Source organism: Pelobates fuscus, chromosome 3, assembly GCF_036172605.1.
Source record: "Pelobates fuscus isolate aPelFus1 chromosome 3, aPelFus1.pri, whole genome shotgun sequence".
NCBI lineage: Eukaryota > Metazoa > Chordata > Amphibia > Anura > Pelobatidae > Pelobates > Pelobates fuscus.
This window is the reverse complement of record NC_086319.1, coordinates 27,660,322-27,679,622: the sequence shown is the minus strand read 5'-3', so window position 1 is coordinate 27,679,622 and position 19,301 is coordinate 27,660,322. Positions and strand designations below refer to the sequence as shown.

At 38.4% G+C, this 19,301-nt stretch overlaps 1 protein-coding gene across 2 annotated transcripts in view; it reads left to right on the top strand.

Moving 5' to 3' along the window:
• The window catches only part of CPED1 (cadherin like and PC-esterase domain containing 1), a 187,979-nt gene that overhangs the window by 75,779 nt on the left and 92,899 nt on the right, over positions 1 to 19,301 (top strand). Inside the window, exons 5-10 of one of the 2 annotated variants that reach the window (XM_063446834.1) lie at positions 521 to 650; positions 5,579 to 5,729; positions 11,124 to 11,266; positions 12,141 to 12,213; positions 16,802 to 16,951; positions 18,878 to 18,982. In XM_063446834.1, coding sequence (XP_063302904.1) covers positions 521 to 650; positions 5,579 to 5,729; positions 11,124 to 11,266; positions 12,141 to 12,213; positions 16,802 to 16,951; positions 18,878 to 18,982 — 752 coding nt within the window. The remainder of the gene's footprint in view (positions 1 to 520; positions 651 to 5,578; positions 5,730 to 11,123; positions 11,267 to 12,140; positions 12,214 to 16,801; positions 16,952 to 18,877; positions 18,983 to 19,301) is intronic. The other variant, XM_063446835.1, reaches the window with a different exon arrangement.

Sequence of the window (19,301 nt, the reverse complement as noted above, 5' to 3'; positions counted from 1 at the left end):
GTGTTTTAAAATATTGTAGATTTTTCTGTACCTGAGAGATATATGAGTTATAGTTTTAGTTTAGTTATAGTTTTTTCTCACGCAATTATCTCTCAGGCACTGAGAATCTAGGGAGAAAAAGCCCTGTATTTTTGTATAGGAGACCCCATGTAAGGGTCAATACATGAAAGCGGTGTGTGGCCAAAATAAAATCAGTTGACTTCCAGAACTGTGCGTTGGCCAGTTACTGGGGGAATAGGCCATATCTACTTACCAGCTCTTCACTTCCAGCTCCAGAGGATTACAGCAGAGATATTCAATCTCAGCATTGCAGATCCGCTACAACATCTTTCTTGCACCACTTCTGTTTGGATTTACATATGCTTGTAAAAATTATGGAATTATTAAAATTATTGATAAACTTAGATAATTAGAATATTTATAAAAATGTTCTTCCTCTTATTAAACTGTTACTAAAATCTTCTATTGGGTCTAATCCATTTACCGGGAAACATGATTCTTATTATGTATCTCCTTGTAGAATTTCGGAATCATTCAATATGCTCAACTGATTTTGAAGAATTACTCTCCAGAGAAGCTTTATCTAGACTTTTTCCAATGAAGAAAGAATATGCAGATCTTTGTGAAGCAAGTCAGGTTGTTAAATTTTTGTAAGTACGTACATATGTTCCTAAACGGTGATTGGGTTTATATTTTGTAACTTGTGGTGTTTATTAATGAATTCAGAAAAGGGAAATGGTGCAAAATGCCAAAGCAATATTGACCACTATGTTTAACAGGAATAGAGAAAGATAAGTGTTATGAATAATAAGTTTAAAGATATTGAGTTTCAGAAAGTGGGAAGACATCCAATCAGGGATGGAAGAGATGCAACCGGTACCTCGTTCTAGAACAGCAGAAGCATATCTGTAGGTAGCGGATTGACTTAGTTTGCCACGGTTGGAAGTGTGTCCTCCGAGAGATGTATGCTTGGAGTTGGGCTACAACATTCAGAGCAGAGGTGAGAGTAGTGTTATATTAAAAGATAGCCAGAGAGGGACAGACAAAGGTAGGGGTGGATGAGAACAGGGCTGGACTGGCCCACCGGGAAATTTCCCGGTGGGCCGGCACACTAGGTGGCTGGTGCGCGGCCGCCTAGTATGCACCAGCCCGGGCCGCAATTACAGGGTGACCGGCAGGAGGGGATGCGCTCCCCTCCTGCCGGTCACAGAATGTAGCGTGGCCGGGCAGGCAGACCGGATAGGGTAGGGGCAGTGTCACAGGGCCAGCCTCTTCTCCTGGGGGGGCCCCCGAGGCTGGCCCTGCTTACACCCGGCGGGCAGGCAGGCTGGCCGGTGCGCGAGGGAGCACTCTCCCTTGAGTGCTTCCTCTTCAGCTCCCTCGCGCACCGCACTGATACCGGAGCCGGAAGATGACGTCATCTTCCGACGCCGGTATCAGTACGCGGCGCGCGAGGGAGATGAAGAGGAAGCACTCAAGGGAGAGTGCTCCCTCGCGCACCGGCCAGCCTGCCTGCCCGCCGGGTGACCGGCCCCCCAGGAGCCCAGCAGCACCACTGGACCCCAGGGAATCCCCTCAGCACTCCAAAAGGTAAGGAGGCTGGGGGGATTAAATTAAAAAAAAAATGTCTTTGTGTGTGTGTGTGTGTGTGTTAGTGTGAGTGTGTGTGTGTGTGTTAGTGTTACTGTGAGTGTTAGTGTGTGTGTTAGTGTTACTGTGAGTGTTAGTGTTACTGTGAGTGTTAGTGTGTGTGTTAGTGTTACTGTGAGTGTTAGTGTGTGTGTGTTAGTGTTACTGTGAGTGTTAGTGTGTGTGTGTGTTAGTGTTACTGTGAGTGTTAGTGTTACTGTGTGTTAGTGTGTGTGTTAGTGTTACTGTGAGTGTTAGTGTGTGTGTTAGTGTTAGTGTGTGTGTTAGTGTTACTGTGAGTGTTACTATGAGTGTCAGTGAGTGTGTGTATGCTAGTGAGTGTCAGTGAGTGTGTTACTGTGTGTGTCTGTTACTGAGTGTGTTTGTGTTAGTGAGTCTGTTTGACGTCTGTTAGTGAGTGTGTGTTTGTCAGTGAGAGTGTATGTTTTGTAAGTGAGTGTGTATGTATGTCTGTCGCTGAGTGTGTCTCTGTCAGTAAATGTGTGTGTGTCTGTTAGCTAGTGTGTATGCGTCTGTTCTTGAGAGTGTGTGTGTGTCTTCAGCACTTTCCTTTCTCCAGCGCCGGACTCCCTTGGCGCTGGGGATCCCTCCGCCGCTCAGCTCCGAATGCGCATGCACGGCAAGAGCCGTGCGCGCATTCAAACCGCCCATAGGAAAGCATTACTCAATGCTTTCCTATGGACGTTCAGTGTCTTAGAATCGCAGAAGCTCCTCTAGCGGCTGTCAGTGAGACAGCCGCTAGAGGCTGGATTAACCCTCAGTGAAACATAGCAGTTTCTCTGAAACTGCTATGCTTTTAGCTGCAGGGTTAAAACTAGAGGGACCTGACACCCATACCACTTCATTGAGCTGATGTGATCTGGGTGTCTGTAGTGGTCCTTTAACCCTTTAAGGACATGTCATGATTCCCTTTTATTACAGAAGTTTGGTCCTTAAGGGGTTAAGTGTGTGTGCATCTGCATGCACTGGTGTACATACCGCGGTCGCAGGGGTCGCAACCCCTGCGACCAGGTGCCCGCAACCCCTGCGACCAGGTGCCCGCCGCCATGTGTTGCGGCCCCGGCCTGCGCAGAGTAAGCGTGCGGGGGGGGGGGCAGGGATCAATTTTCGCACCGCGGCCCCATAGGTCATGTGTACACCACTGGGTAGGGGAGCTTCTGTTCCCCTACCCGGTCTGACAGGAACCTGCAAGCGAGAACGCGCCTCCCGCGAGCAGGCATGTTGGAGCGTTGCCGTGCGTTACCATGGCAACGCTCCGATCTGCCTGCTGTTCTCGCGGGAGAAGAGCGAAGTCAGCCTGCAGCCAGAGGAGCTGCAGGCTGAACAGCACGCTCCACCACTGGACCACCAGGGATTGAAAAGTTCCCCCTCTCCCCTGGGCCCTGACCAAAGGTAAAGGGGGAGGGGATTAAAAAAAGTTTTTTTTTATATAAATATATCAATGCTATAACCCCCCATACACACACTACACTCCTCCCCCCACCAACATGCACGCAGAACCCCTCCACACATAAAAAGCACCCCTTCACGCACACAGCACCCCTTTACGCACACAGCACCCCTTTACGCACACAGCACCCCTTCACGCACACAGCACCCCTCCATGCACAAACGATTTATTTTATGTTTGAGTGATAGTTTTCATTTTTTTTCCCGCTTCCATATCTGCGCACTATGCTGGCGCGATGCATTACGGGGCTGGTATGGAATTTTTTTCCAGGGCTGCTTTTCATTCCCAGTCCGGCCCTGGATGAGAATTAAGAGCAGACAATATGTTGACAGTTCAAAAGAATTTAGCTTTCTCCTGAGTTCAGAAGGATTAGCCCGAGAGTATTGGGTGAGGAGGCTCTCAAGAATAAAAGATAAAAGGTGGTGATCTGAGAGAGGAAATTGAGTTTTATAGAGAAGTCATCTGAAGTCATTGAAATATGTTTTGAGGCTACTGAGGTCAAGGATGGGTTAATTGAAATGTTGAAGTCCCCAAAATTAGAGAAGGAAGATTACTTTAACCCCTTAAGGACACATGACATGTGTGACATGTCATGATTCCCTTTTATTCCAGAAGTTTGGTCCTTAAGGGGTTAAAGGGAAGCCAGGCAGCAAAATGGCCAAGGAAGAGTACGGGCTGCCATGTTTTAGTTAATGGCAGTAAGTTTAGTAAACTTGAGATGAATAAGCCATGGACAGTATTTGATTTAGTGATGTTGCACACAGAGTGTGCAATCCAGAGGGCAGTGCGAAAGGAGGACTTAAAAGGAGAGTTACATGGGATGGGTATAACATTGGTGTGGGTATTGGTGTTAGCACAAGGTAAGTAAGCAGAGAAAAGGCCAGGATATTGAGAAACATTATCAGCTCCCGGGAGCAGAAGAATAGGAAGAGGGAGAAGATGGGAGTAAGGTTTAAATGATTGGAGTGAGATATTTTATTAGGTGGATTTAGAAGGCGCTAGCGGAGAGAGGGTGCATGAGAAAAGTTCATGGGATGAAGAGAGAGTGAGGGAAGTAAAGCAGGGGCAATACCGATGGTGTGCGGAGGAACAGTACGCTGGAGCATTTTCCTACAATTTTAAAGATCAAGAAAAAAAAAGTAACCAATAAATACGGGGCAGTAAAAAAAAAAAAAAAAATCTAAATGTATATATTTATATATTATACATATGTATTTATTTTTAGTTCTTTATTTATGACCAGCATCTAGTGAGTACAATGCCAATAGCTGTGTTGAAGTATATACCGCGCAAGTTATGCATATTGTAACAAAACAAAAAACGGGGTAGGATTGAAGGGTCAAAACATGGGGGGAGGGAGACATAGGTTTTACCCTAGATTCTCCCACAAGGGTCATGCGGCTTTGAACACAAATGTTTGTGGGAGGAGCCTGTCTCTATTATACATATTAATTAAATATGAAATAGAATTTTATGTAAAATATAGACTTTTTTTTTTTGCTGCTCCCCATTTTTCCCCTCTATTGGTCATTTCTCACTTTAAATATGAATCAAATCAACATTCAGAGGCTGTGCTCCAGCCATCAATCATCTTTCTTACCATCAGTCATCTCTTTTTGTGGTGCCACGGCCGGAGCTCTGAATACCGAATGTTTGGCTATTTGCATGGGTATATGTCAGTATGGCACTTTGGAGATACGGAATTGTGACAAACACCTGATTGCGTCACAAAATTGTATGATTGGCAGGGTTTAAATTTTATTTGAAAATTTAGACCAAATATAGCTGAACATAGCTGACTGGGAGAATGATTCCAGTTAGACTATTGGGCCGAAAATTTTAAATTGACTCAACTCTGTATGTTTTTTTTTCTAGATAGTATGAAGAGCTATGCACAAAGACCATAAAAAATATAAAATATTTAAAAAACACTTTGAGAATAAGAGCACGTATTTAAACCACTCAGACCATGTACTGATGCAGAGTATTTAGATTTAACAAAAAGTGAAATTCCTGTTAAACTAACATAGTACAACACACCAAAAAGAGATTTTTTTCTTAGGGTTTAAAAAAAACATGTCACATCTTAATGAATGAATTTCAATTATTTCTTAAATTCACACACAGATGCCTACACTCGCTTTTGCCTCATACCTCACACCTCTGCTTACACCTCTGGACTACAGAGTCATTGGCTGCAGACATTAATTCTGTCACCCCCACCCACCCCCAGTACTGATTTGCCTGTTGAGGGGCAGTGGAGTGAGCGGTGGTGTCTCCTTGGCTAATTACTAATGAAAGAAGGAAAACGTTTAGCATTCATAGTTGCAGCTCGCGAGTGTAACTCTCAGTAGATCCAGGTAGGTGATACATTGCTCAGTAGATAAAAGACAGAGAAAGTAGGTGGACAGTTGGAGATGATCTTTTATTGATATGGCAAGGCGTAAGATTGATACACGTATACATTTTTTATTCTAGGAGTTTGTGGACTGAAGTGAAACACTCATCACAGGAATCTCCACTTTTGAGAACATATGTCCTTGTGACATCAATGTCCCCTCTCCGTGCATTTATTCATTCTACTGGAATTGTTCAGAAACAACCTAATGAGCCGTACATTCCAATAAAGGTAAATAATTATTATTATTTTTTTTTAATAGAAGTAATTAGCATGGGATACAAATACTTCATTGGCCAACTGTGTCAGAATTTACTTTATTTTAATTATCTATTGTTTTGTGCGAGAAATCACACAGCCAGTTGCATATTTTGTCAGAGTGCCATTTTAATGCATTATGTTTGGAGATAATTACACAGCATAGAGTGAAGTGTTGCTGTGGGTGCAGAGGGTCAATACATGTGTGTAGGTTCAGTGCTGCAAGTCTGGGATCATCTCAAGAACCTATCGGCACAGGATACTCAGGCTCCCATCGGAGATAAATACAAATTAATAATATGCATACAGCACCAATAATGTATCATTAATAAACTGTAACTTCAAATAGCTAAATACAATATTATTGTTTAAAGAAAAAACAGCTATATCAGGGCAATATCATTTATTATGTATACTGTGAGTGGCTGAGCTTTGTATGCACACGTATAAGGAAGAATGTTTTCTGGAATGAGGAGGCGTGGCTAAGGAGGCAAGCCCATTTGTCATTTAAAAAAAAAAAAAATTTTATTAAAATTACAAAGATTTGAGCATGCAAAAATCCAGGGTATTAATAAGGCCAAAACCTATCAAAGGCACCCAAATTATTTTTCTGTCTGGAGTGCCCCTTTAAATATGATTTGTTAATACATTTATTTAAACTTTCGCATTGGTGGTAATTGACCAGGAACATTTTAAGCCCAAAATAGTTGAGCTGTAAAATAGCTGAGTTAAATCATTTTTTTTTTCTCCAGATTTCTCATTGTGACCTAAAGTTTGAAATTTCCTGGTAATTCAACTCATGGTTTAGTGAATTACCCTATTAGTTTGTTAACTGGGCTCACACTGGTAATCAGTCATTGTGTATCATTATCCCAAGCTGTCTCTACACTGAAGATTATTTTACTGTTAGAATAGGTATGAACGTCCAGGTGTTTTTGTCCTACGGAGAGAAAAGTCATCTATATGCAAATATCTAGTAATTTCGCACATTCTCATATGTTTTTTTATTCTACCATGTATATTGAAGTAGCCTAGCACTTCATAAACTAGAAAATGATTTATTATACTATATTTCAAATGCATTCAGGTCACTGGGAAGATAATGGAATCAATACGTTTGCTAATGACTGTACAAGAGTAAAAATTATGGATAATTTCAAAGTCTCCTTGGTAACTACTGGAAATCTCATAATTATTTAAAAAAAAAATAAAAAAAAAATAAAGTAATAATCACTGTGTATTTGGAAGTTACTTGAAATACAAAGTTAAAATCAGTTTTATACCTCCAGTATTATATAGGACATAGTATTTCAATAAAATCGGAGTTGTAGCAAATTAAAATCCAAATGGTCAAATAGCAAGCTGTGACTATACCCAAGTTGAATTTTATTTCCATATAATGTACTTTTTCCTCAATTTTGCCGGTAGGATTTAAATTGGCTACAATTCAATGCTTGGTGAATTATGAACTACAGTATAATGTGAATTTGAGAGAGAACTGTTTTACAACCACTAGGTGTCAGTGTTAAAAAGAGTATATATAGAATGCACTGCAGTGTAGAACATGCTGCATACTGTATGTTGTTTGTTACAATGTGACAATGGACACTTTCTTATCACTATGGCAAATTATATACTTATTACGCTTAAACACACACTATTACACAAAATTGTTTCGGACGGTTTAACTGACACAATTTTCATTGATGCAAATGATTTTTTTAAAAATGGTTTGGGCAACCAAAAAGGAAGCACAAATGGGCCAATCTGTGTACCGCACAATATATACGTAATAGAAATACTTTTCTTTTCAGGTATATTGATAGTCACACATTGTTGCTATTAGTCTCACAGATCAAGTGAAAAAAGTAACCAATAGAGGGAAAACAGAAGAAGTAAAAATATATAATATATATATATATATATATATATATATATATATATATATGTTTTTAGTTTTTTTTTAGTTTTTTCCACTTTATTTGTGAATAAAATCAGTATTTAGTGGCTGCCCCCTATCAATCGTTCATTTTTTTTCCCCATCATTCATCTCCTTTTTTGGCACTACGAATGGAACTCCGAATCACAAAACAGACCTGTTTGTCCATTGTCCAGTTCATTTGTTCATGTTATATTCAAATGGCACCTTGGATTTATGGAATTTGGATGACCAGCTAATAGCCCATAATTTGGACGAATCACAGTTCATATGCAACCGAATACACAAGATTAATAATTAATTACTTAAGGAGTCCCTAGAAAGAAAACCGATCATAACAGTTTCACTTTAAAGGAACACTATAGGATCAGGTGGTTAAAACCACCATCTAGCCCCCCTGGCCCGTTTTTGCCCCCTAAAAAGAAAAATCTTACTTTTTGTTCAAGTCTGCAGCTGCTGGCTCTGCCTCTGATCTGTCTGCTTGACTGACATAATCAGAAGGGATTCTCTTACTCTTAGCCAATCACAATGCTTTGCTATAGGATTGGCTGACACCGTCAAGGAGGCAGATCAGGGGCAGAGCCAGCAAAAGCCAAACACAGCCCTGGCCAATCAGCATCTCCTCATAGAGATGAATTGAATCAATGCATCTCTATGAGGAAAGTGCAGTGTCTCCATGCAGGGGTTGGAGACACTGAATGTCAGTGATGAACATCGTGCAGCACTGCCACAGGAAGCACTTCTAGTAGCCATATGAGGAGTAGCTACTGGAGGTATCCCTAGGCTGCAGACCCAAAGTTGTCACTGCTTGAACCCTTTTCTGCCTTGGGTTTGGGTGAGTTGTTTGATGTTTATGTGTCTTTAAGTTGCTTACGCTGTACATAATATAATTGATTTCCGTAAGGTACCTCTTTTAAATTTTTTATTATTATTTTTCTCCCTATATATGGTCACGCATGCTTGGATTTAGACCCCTAGAGATACCAGAACATGTTGTTATCTTACAGGTTTCTCGGGAGGGGGTCATTTCTTTTTACAAATGAATACACTTTACACTAACCCACTACTCCTTACCCACAGTATACCATATAATTACAGGGTCCGACCTATGAGCTCAGTGGTGGATCTGCTGCACACAGAGCTCCATTCTCTCTTTTGTTTTTCTCTTCTTCACTAGTTAACATTCATGAGTGCTCGACACTAGGCCCTCTTGACACTCACGCCTTCCAACTAGTTCCTATTGCCTACATATGACTTTTTACCATACCCATACTTGCTGATTTTTTATTTGGCGCTCTTACATTTAGTATTACATGGGCGACGTTCTGTGTCTTTGTCTTCTGTGTCTGCACTTGCCACTTATTGTATTGCTATGTTGTATGTGTCATTTTCTCTTTTTTGCCTGCATAGACTTTGATTTCCTGTACCATCTTGTGCTATATTTTCAATAAACACTGAATGATAAAAAAAATAAAACCCTGATCATACTTAGTAAATTGACAGATTCAGTTTAAGACTTTAAATCGCGTTTTGTAGACAAAATCAATTTAAAGCAAAGTCGTCATTCATGAAGCTACAAACAGGCAAAAAAAAGTCCCTCACTTTACCAATTGGTGTTATATATCATGGTGTGTTGGGTGTCACTTCCAGGTTTTAGTTGAACTAATTTTATTACAATTTTGTAAAATGTACTATTCCAGAAAAATTAAGAAAAAAATCACCAAATATCTTCCTCTAGTCCTGGCCAGTGATGAACTGCACCTCCATAGTCCTCTCCTAAATAGATATACGTATATATTGCAGCTAAAGTCCTACTGAGCAATTTTACTGGTCTAATTTTAATTATGTATTCATTCATGGAACACTTTTCTTCCTGTTGATCTTATATCACAATAATTTGGGTGTTTTGTGTGTGTGATTATAGAAGACATTGATTGCCTTTTGAAGCATGGAACCCCTTTGGAATATTTTCTTTGATCATACGCCAGAAGAAAATAAAAATTCGACTTTTAGCAACTTTGCCTGGTTGACCGATTAATTAAATATTCAGTTGGTTTTGCCTAGAAGCAAAGCAATTATCGGTGATCCAAAACAAATGTGAAGAATGTCTATGACCTTAGATTGTTCAGTGGAAGAACCAAATGAGTTGCACAGTTTCAAAGAACGTTAAACTCTTGCCATGGTATAGCACCTTACTCATGTCTGTACCGTGATTACAATTTTAATCATATTACGGGTAAAAGTATGCATTCATCAATCAACATCTAGTACATTATATTATTTTATCATTGCTATGAAAAGTGGCTCTATCTTAGAAATTCTTTTTGCTTATCATATAATTTAACTCAAACTGCTTATATATTGCTTTGATGTTTAAACATCTGTATGGCAGTTTTATTATTTAACTTGATTTATAGCTGACCTGGGCATCCTTACGGGACAAATGGACTCACATAATCATGTAGGTCAAACAACCAATTCCTCGACCCCGAACATTGGAATGCTTAAAGATAAACAGTTATTATGTTTTGATCTCGAGTTCTGATTGTCCGCTGATGTCACATGTTCTCAATAGCTATTTCTTTTAATCAATAACGGGCAGACACATACTTACTCATTCATATAGGAATACACAGATACTTATATTTCTTGGGAGTTTTGCAGCTGGATCATCTGCCTCCTTAAAGCCTGAAGTATTGTCTCTCCTTAAAGTTTTGGGCCTAGGCCTCATGATCCACCTGGACATCTTGTGGGCCGGCCCCGCCATCTGTGATCTACAACTCTTATTATTATTTGCCCAAGGCTAGAAATTTGGGATCTAGGTTTGGACACATTACAGTCTGATGTTGGTCTGTCCGGATATAGTCTATCTGGGGAATTTATCAAAGTGTTCTAAAAAGGGGTGCAAACATGTAAAATAAGTTATCATTGGAATGTGTCTGATGGTTCCACTGGTTTCCATGGTGATCACCCCACATTTAGTATTTTAGACAACTTTTTAGAACAGAACACTTTCATAAGTCTACCCATATGTGCCTGTCTGTTCTATTTAATCTCTCCAATGCATCTTGAATATCTCTTGAACCACAAATGTATTTACATGTGTCCAGTTGAAACTGTTCTAGTCTGGTTCCTATCTTGTGCCTTTTCTTATTGTGTGGCTACTAACTTTTCCCCACAATAGGTTTTCTGGCTTCTTCCATGAAGGGTGGAGAACTTTAATATAAACACTTTGAAAGGTGCGAAACTGGGAATGCTAGCATTTCAGAATGTCTGTTTTCTAAACAACATCACTGACATGGACATGGCCCATGTCTCGGAGATTAATGGGATAGACAGGCACCGGTTCATCACAAGATACACCATGATTAATGATTCTTCATGCTTTCTGTTAATGTATTGTATGCTTTCATGTGTTTCAATCCCAGCTCCAGCACTTTTATCTGAATTTTGTCAAATCAGAATTGGCTTCAAAAGCTTTTAATGCCTTGAAGGAGACAATAGGGAAATTCTTGCTGACATTGGAGGTAGTGAGTGAAGCTTCTGCTACGGGGGACCAAACCATTAACAGGTAAAATTAATGAATCACAGCAAATACCTTACAACCTAATTCTGTCCTGCCACACAGTGTAAAAATAAATGGATCCCATTAGCACTTGTGAAAACAAGGCATTTATTCACTTTTCATGAGATTGTAATTTTAGTTGTTTTCAGTTAAGCCAGAAAGATAGGAAAACAAATCATTTTTGGCTTTCAAAGTGGTAATAACTACTAATAAGTATTTTGGATCCACAAGCATATATTCACTACAACAGCCAAAAATAGCTGGCTTTGACCAAAAACAATCCAGACTTTTTTTTTTTTTAACAATATCTACTGCATTGTATAGAGAGAATTCCAAAATTGAGAAACTTTCCTTTAAGTGATTGTAATTTTATTGAAAATTTAACTTTTGGTTATAGCATCGAAATTATTTTTGTTAATGATTGGTTATATTATGGTATTTGTTAATTGCAAGTTGTTTGTTAATTCTCTACAATTCCTAGTTTGCTGAAAATCATAAAAGTAAATATAATTGCACGGTATGCATAAATGAATACTAGAGGGTTAGTCACTAAATTATAGTGAATTTAAAACTGAATTGCTGAGATTTTTATCCTTTTTTTTTTGCAATCTGATTTTCAATTCCCTACAGTTTATGAGATAAGTGAATTAACCCTTACCTCTTCTAAGGGTGCATAGCAATAATGTACAAAGCGAATAATCAGTAAGAAGGAATTGCTACAAAGGATAGTTCAAGTCCAATGTGATCATACATCTTAAGACTGCGAAATAAGGTTCTCTTATCCCTTTGGTCGTTAAACAGCTATGTGGCTGTGTTTTGGCTCTATTTATAGAAACTACAAAGGCATTCCAATTGTGACACAATATATCATTTATTTTAGATGTACAGAATGCTTTCAGCTGTTAACAGTTGACATTGTACACCGCAATCCATTACACCCCACTGTGCTCCAGGTAAGCATAGCTAGATACTCTCATAATATGTTAATCTTCTGATCATCCGGCTTGAACATTTTCTTTTAACATGGTTTCCGAAGTTTTAAATGTTTGCAAAGTGACTCTGAACAGTTCAATTAAACCATCATGTAACCATTTGAAGTCAACTGTTCTTATTTTGTGGCTTTATTTATTTTTTTAACATTTTTCTAATTAAAGGGTTACTGCAAATACCATGACCACTTCAGTGATTTGAAATGGCCATGCTGCCTGGAGTCTGTATGTATGATATATTGCACATATGGGGATTACCCCTCTGCTGCTGAAGGAGTAATTCAACCTCCGGCAGAGTCACCATGGTGTCATCTAGAATTCCATGCTGGCTAATTTTAATACTGTGCAATTTTCCATGCAGTTATTTGTTTAGAGCGGTTGCCTGACAATCTCAGACAATGAATGGCCGGCAGGATTTTCATCCGGCTTCTATGTCTCTATTTTCTTTTTACAATGTGCACAAACACAATATAGGTAACACAGTAATGAACTAAAGAGTTCATATTACATTTTGAGATAAGTGGCATTTTGTGCCACCATCACAATCTGATCCCGATATGCATTGACAGATCTGTACATCCATGATGTTGCTAGATAAGGGGGATATTCCATTTTCATATGAGATGTACATAGAATAGACTATATAAATATCAGACTAGGAGGTTTGGTTGAGACTGAATTGAAATACAGCCAAATTTTGGCTGTTCCGGTACCCTTCTGAATTCCTAAATTAATTTATTTCAAATTCCAAATAAACCGAAAAGACGATAGGCAACCAAGCCTGGTTGATTTGGAATTCGGATTTCATTGGCCCCTGCCATTTAACATCAACTATAAAATCACTAATCTACGGGTTGAGTTGATGTTTTTATATTAACTGGACACTATAGGCACCTTTTTTTTTTCAATTCCTTTTAGGGTTTCCCTATAAATCTCCATTGAAAATGGAAAGGAGAAACAGAAACATTGTTTAATTTATCTTATTCTCCGTATACTTTTGCTATGCTGACTGCCAGGTGCAAGGGACAGAGCTTATAACAATGATTGACAGGGAGCTAAGATGCAGCCATCAGTTTGCAGGATAAAGAAGTGTGGATTTTCTTCCGTGTGCAAGTCTGTTTAAGAGTAATATGGTGTGATGTATAATAGAAAAAAAAATTATAATGGCATACTCAGTCATTAGAATTAAACAAAGGAGTGTGAATTGAAAATCAATGACACTAACATCTATGGAATTTATGACTATAAAGGACACAATCAATAGGCCATGGTCCAAAATATACGATATATTTCAGAAGAGGAGAAGTAAAGTAACCTATGCATGGTTACATGCGCTCCAGCATGTCACCTAGAGAACCGCTGGAACACATGTCACCAAGGATAGCTTACATTACTTGTCCTCTTCTGATGGCTGGGCCTTTTTCATCGCGCACAAATTTCCAGCGTTGGGTTCGGTGATTACCACATATGGGTATCATTTGCCATTTATGTTTTTATATAAATACACTGCTTGCACGGTTGGCTTGTTATCCTGATGAAAGTTTATTTACTAAAATGAAACGTTGTTTTTTTTATTCCATTGTCATAGTTAGATAATAGTTTTATTTACTATTATTAAGTTTTATTTACAATTCCTAAACAGTCCTTGGAGTGCTATCATTCGAACTGTATTATATATTTTTATATATATAGTGATGATTATTAAGTTATGAGAATATTAATAAATGCCAATCCTGAGAAGCAGGATGGAGTTATTTATGGACACCAAGTTGCACCATGGGTGTATGATATACGGGTATCTGGCGATGGACCAATGAGGGTATGAGACTACAACAATACTTACTCTTTCAGTCTATGATCTGTCTTCCAGTTGCATGCTTATTGTAAACCTTGGGAAAGTTTTATAGTTGGGGTTTAGAAAAGCTACAGCCAAACGTTCTAGTTACAAGATCGTAATCCATGCATTATTATTCAGAGAGAGTGTTAGATTTATTATGTATCCATCCACAAAACCATTGATGTAGAGCCAAACAGCAAGGAGTGGTGTCAAGGGGTGTGGGGAGTGGTAAAAGAACTGTGGGCACCCATCAGAAAAAAGGGAATCAGCACCCATCAGAGTCAGGTAAGTGTCAAACCCATTGTAAACAGTTTGACGGCTTACTGTGGGACATTTCCAGGGAACAGATGGCATCATAACTACAGCACACTTTAGGGTTATGGTGGTTACAGTATCCCTTTAAGCAGTGCATCCAGCTCCCAAAAGCACAGGAGCAGGTCTATATCCTGGGATGCCTTCCCAGAAGCCTCTAACTGTGTTACAACATTAGTTTTTTTTTTTTGTTGTTAGTTCATAAACGAATGTAATCTTGACGTCTGTCTGGTTCTTGTTCTGGTAGCATTGAAACGTAATTTGATTTCACGCATCATTAGCAGCCTTACTCAGCCGAATCTTCTTTTCAATCATCCTGGCTTGCGGTATTTTTATTGTTGTCATGTAATAGTGCATTCAAGCGTACATCCTTTGTGTGCCAAGATTTGCAGAAATCAAACCTGGGACTTTATAGCCACGTGTAAAAGAGCGCTTCCATAAAATCTAAGTGTGACTTTAGCCTAAGCTTCATGTACTGTACTGAATAGGATACAACATCACATTGTGTGTTCTTTTAGATCGGGGAGTGATTGGCTTTTATGTACTAATCTGCAGAGGGAATACACCAGCATTTAAGATATGAACCCTCCATTTAGCTGGGATCGCCCTGATATGCAAATAGTTTAGGTTTACTCGCTAATAGCATAAATGAGTTAAAACGTGTTTGTGACCTGAGTGGGGACTAACTGAGTGGGGACTAATTGAAGATTTCTCTTAATTGGAAGAAAGGGGCCTAGCCCAACGCCGGTAAAACAGCCCCATACCATATTCCCTCCTCCACCAAACTTTACAGTTGGCACAATGTATTCAGGTAGGTAACGTTCTCCTGGCATTTGTCAATCCTAGACTTGCCCATCAGACTGCCAAACAGTGAAGCGTGATTCGTTACTCCACAGAACAGGTTTCTACAGCTCCAGAGTCCAGTGGCGGCATGCTTTACACCACTTGATCCGATGCTTGGCATTGTATTTGGAGATGTGAGGCTTGCATGCAGCTGCTTGGCCATGGGAACCCATTCCATGAAGCTCCATGGGTTTTGTGCTGATATTAATGCTAGTGCTAGTGTTAGTGGGAGCTGCAGGAATAATCAGTTTTCAATCTTATCTTATCTCCTGTTTGAGAATAAAGTTAGGGTTGCTATTTATGGTAAGATGACATTTCATGGTAGGTTACAGACAGGGGTCTGTAACATAAAGGGAGTTATAGTAGGAGGGCTTAGTTTAGGGAGAAATGAGGGTTAGGTTTGGAAGACTTAATTTTAAGGGGGATTTCGGATTGAATGAATTGCTGTGGTCTACAATCTCTGTTATTTTTGGCTTGGCAAATGGTTACATATTTTAACAATATATAGTGTTTTTAACAATATATAATGCATATATTATGTGTTAATCTTGCTAACATGATATATTATGGTATGTTATATTTCATTATGTGATATTCTGTCTAAAATAATATAAAAACATTTTTTTTACAATAAAACATTTCTACCTTTCTATTATTGTTTTGTCAAGCCACTTAAAAAACAGTTTGACTAGAAACAGGACTACACTCATAGCCTCCTTGTAACATAACCACTGCAATAAGCACTTGGATTGTCCCTTTAAATTGTAGTGCGTTTAAATTGAGTTCAAAGGTTTGAAAGAGTGTACTTAAATACTTTTTGCCTTATAATAAAGAAAATGTACAGAAATGAGTCTTAACAGGATTCATTTATACTTGCCAACATGGAAAACTGCCGATAATACAGAAAAAGAATCCGATTTTGTACAATTATGTCTGAATACATTGCTCCAGGATTCTAATCAGTAAGGATTTCCATTATAACCAGTAGAGGGCAGAATGAAATCCCCAGATGTGTCGTTTAAATATATCTCCAGAACTCTGACATTATTTAGTACACAAAAAAAAAAAATAAAAAAAAAAATATATATATATATATATATATATATATATATATTAAATGAACAATGTATGTTTAAAAAATCTAATAAAATATGCTGGTAAATATAATCATACACTGGCACATCAGAAAATATATACAACGTTATTTACTAAAGTGAGCATTCAAAGTGAATTTGAAATTTAAGGTGACAGTAGCCGAACTGAGAGCACAGCTATTTGAGTGACTGTTTTCCGTTTCGGCTATTTTGACCTTAAATTTGAAATTCGCTATGAATTTACATTCACGTCTCACTTTATTGAACAACCCTGATAGACGTATTTCATCCACTTGCAACATATAATTTTTCAACATACCCATTTTATTTTGTTTAAAATTGTCTTCTATGCAGTGTGACACTAGATGTGTGTATGTGTGTTTCTATATTATGATTATATACGTGTGTGAATGTCTTTTTCCCTCGTGATGTATTTAATATATGGGGTAAATGCTTTGCTTTGTAGGTAAAAGAACACTTTAATTTCGAAGGACTTGATGCAGAGGATCAAACAACCAAAGAGTTAATTATTGGAAATGCCTTTAATTTTATATCGCAACATACGTTCAGCTTTTTAGCGTTTTTGCAGTATTTTGAGAGGCAGCAGATTATAAGGGTAAGAATAATTACTAATTACTTTTAAATTTACCAAAACAAAGAAACAAATTAAATCCTGCATTATATATATATATATATATATATATATATATATACACACACACACACACACACTCACACACACACTTATTGAGTTATTATTGAGAAGCCCAGATAGCGTAATAGATATTGCCAGCCATTTGAGCTGTATACGGATAAATAAATGAGTGGACTTAGTATAGTTAGTGTCCATGGATAACAGGGAAACTCTTACTGCTTACCTGGCCCTCTGCTCCCCTGTCACAATCTTATTAAAGAGGTGGGTGCCCACACTCCTCCTCCGCTCTTTGTTGATTTGTCCAGCACGGAGACACTTTCCAAGCAGGGCAAAGTTCCTCCATGACGCTTATGCACTGGTTTCATTGCCTACTGCCGGCATCTGAATGGAGTGACATCACGTTACTCCTCTCCTATACTCCCTAGTCAGTGCTACCAGCGCCGTCTAGGTTGTTACCATAGAAACCACAGTGCATGCGCTGAGGGTGATTAGGAAAGAGATGTCCTATTGGAGGTCTCCTCTGCTCTCCCTGCCTCTCAATTTCTTGCCATTGAGTGTCTGCAGAATTGAGAGACAGATAGGAGAAAACAATATTTTTTAATTTTTTTTCTGCAGATCTATACATTTGCTAGCAAAGCGGCATTGACAATGTATAGTTTGAATTATAACTTCTTTTAAAAGAGCTAAAGTCAATAGGGACATGACAAGCTCCTTTTACGGTCTTTATTTTCTTTCTCTCTGATGTCCCATGTATTCATGGGTACTTGAATTCTAGGTTTCTTTAGAGGTATCTGCACCTTGGTATAGTAGGTAGCAGGACCCATGCTCACATGTGTAGGCCCCCTCCTCCAACATCTTAGAAGTGATGTCATGAGGATAAGTGATAGGAGGAAGGAGAGAGCCAGTGACATTGAGAAAGGATTAGTGATCTGGGGAAGGAGTGGACCAGCAACGTGGAGAGGATCGGTAATGTGGGCAAGTGCTGGCAACATTTCCACTCCGCATTACAAAGAAAATCAGTTGAAACATATAAAACATGTGGGCTATTCAGTGGGAAAACTGAATGAACAAATAAATTATTAATTGAAATAATGGAGAATAAGTTAGTATCACGTCATTATTTTATAGTGTATCACCACATTCACACAAATGTTCTATGTATATGTCAGTGTGACGAACTGAAAATGCATCTTTATAATGTTGGCTATGTTTGCACAATCTCCTTAAATCTTTTCAATGTTTTCACATTTTTAATTGTATACCCCAATACAAAGCTTTTCTATCCATTTTCATATAAAAGGCATGCCCCTCTCTCTCTCTCTCTTTATCTGATAGAAGTCAAATAATTAAACCATCTACATTTTCTACTTTTCTCATATGGCTTGCTATAATCTCCTGGTTTGACTGCACAAACATGCATGATTTATGTACCATTCGTTCCTTTACATTCTGATTCCAGGCCAACTTTATAAATACTCTTTGCATGATTTAAATCAAGGATTTTAAGCACTAAACTTAGAATTGTGGAAAATCGAAAGAGAATTGCAAAATTAAGAAAAACCTTCCAGCTTGGGTATTTTTTTTGGAATTCACCTGCCAGTTCTACAGAGACTCTGATTTAGTTTAAATGCTGGACATTTACTTCAGTATAGCAAATGCTGTTACACTAAAAGCACACAACTGAGGATCAAGCTCCTACGAGGACCCAGAGTAATTCCACAAGTATTTTTGTCATTTGGATACAATAGATGTTCTTAGAAGAATAAACCTCTGTAGACATTGAAATGATAATGAGAATAATTACTGAACACCGAGTTGAACTGTGATATAAAGGACAGATTTTTAAATGATTATATTGTGATATATTTAAATTTTATTCACCAATAGGATAATGCGTGCTGGGTGGATGGCCACATGGATTTTACACAGGCAACATTGCACACATTGTACAGTTTTGCTGAGGAACTCCCGAGTCCCGGAGAGTTTGAAATGGTAACTTAATCATAATTTTACCAAATCTGTTTACCATTGTAACATAACTTTAGTAACATAGAGGAGTTAATTCATCTTTGTTTATTGTTTTTCTATTCACCCAAACCCTTTCTTTATTATAATGTCTTTAGTAGAACCATACTCCTTTTTTATTCTTTCCTTCTCCTCCACCTCTGTTTTATGCTTCCCTCACTTGTATTGTCAGACACTTGCTTCCTTTTTCAAACCAATTCTTTCAAACTGTTCTATGTTCTATGTTCTCTCCGTTAATGTTCTCTTCCATTTTCATACCACATTGTCCTAAGTGAGGCAAAGGATA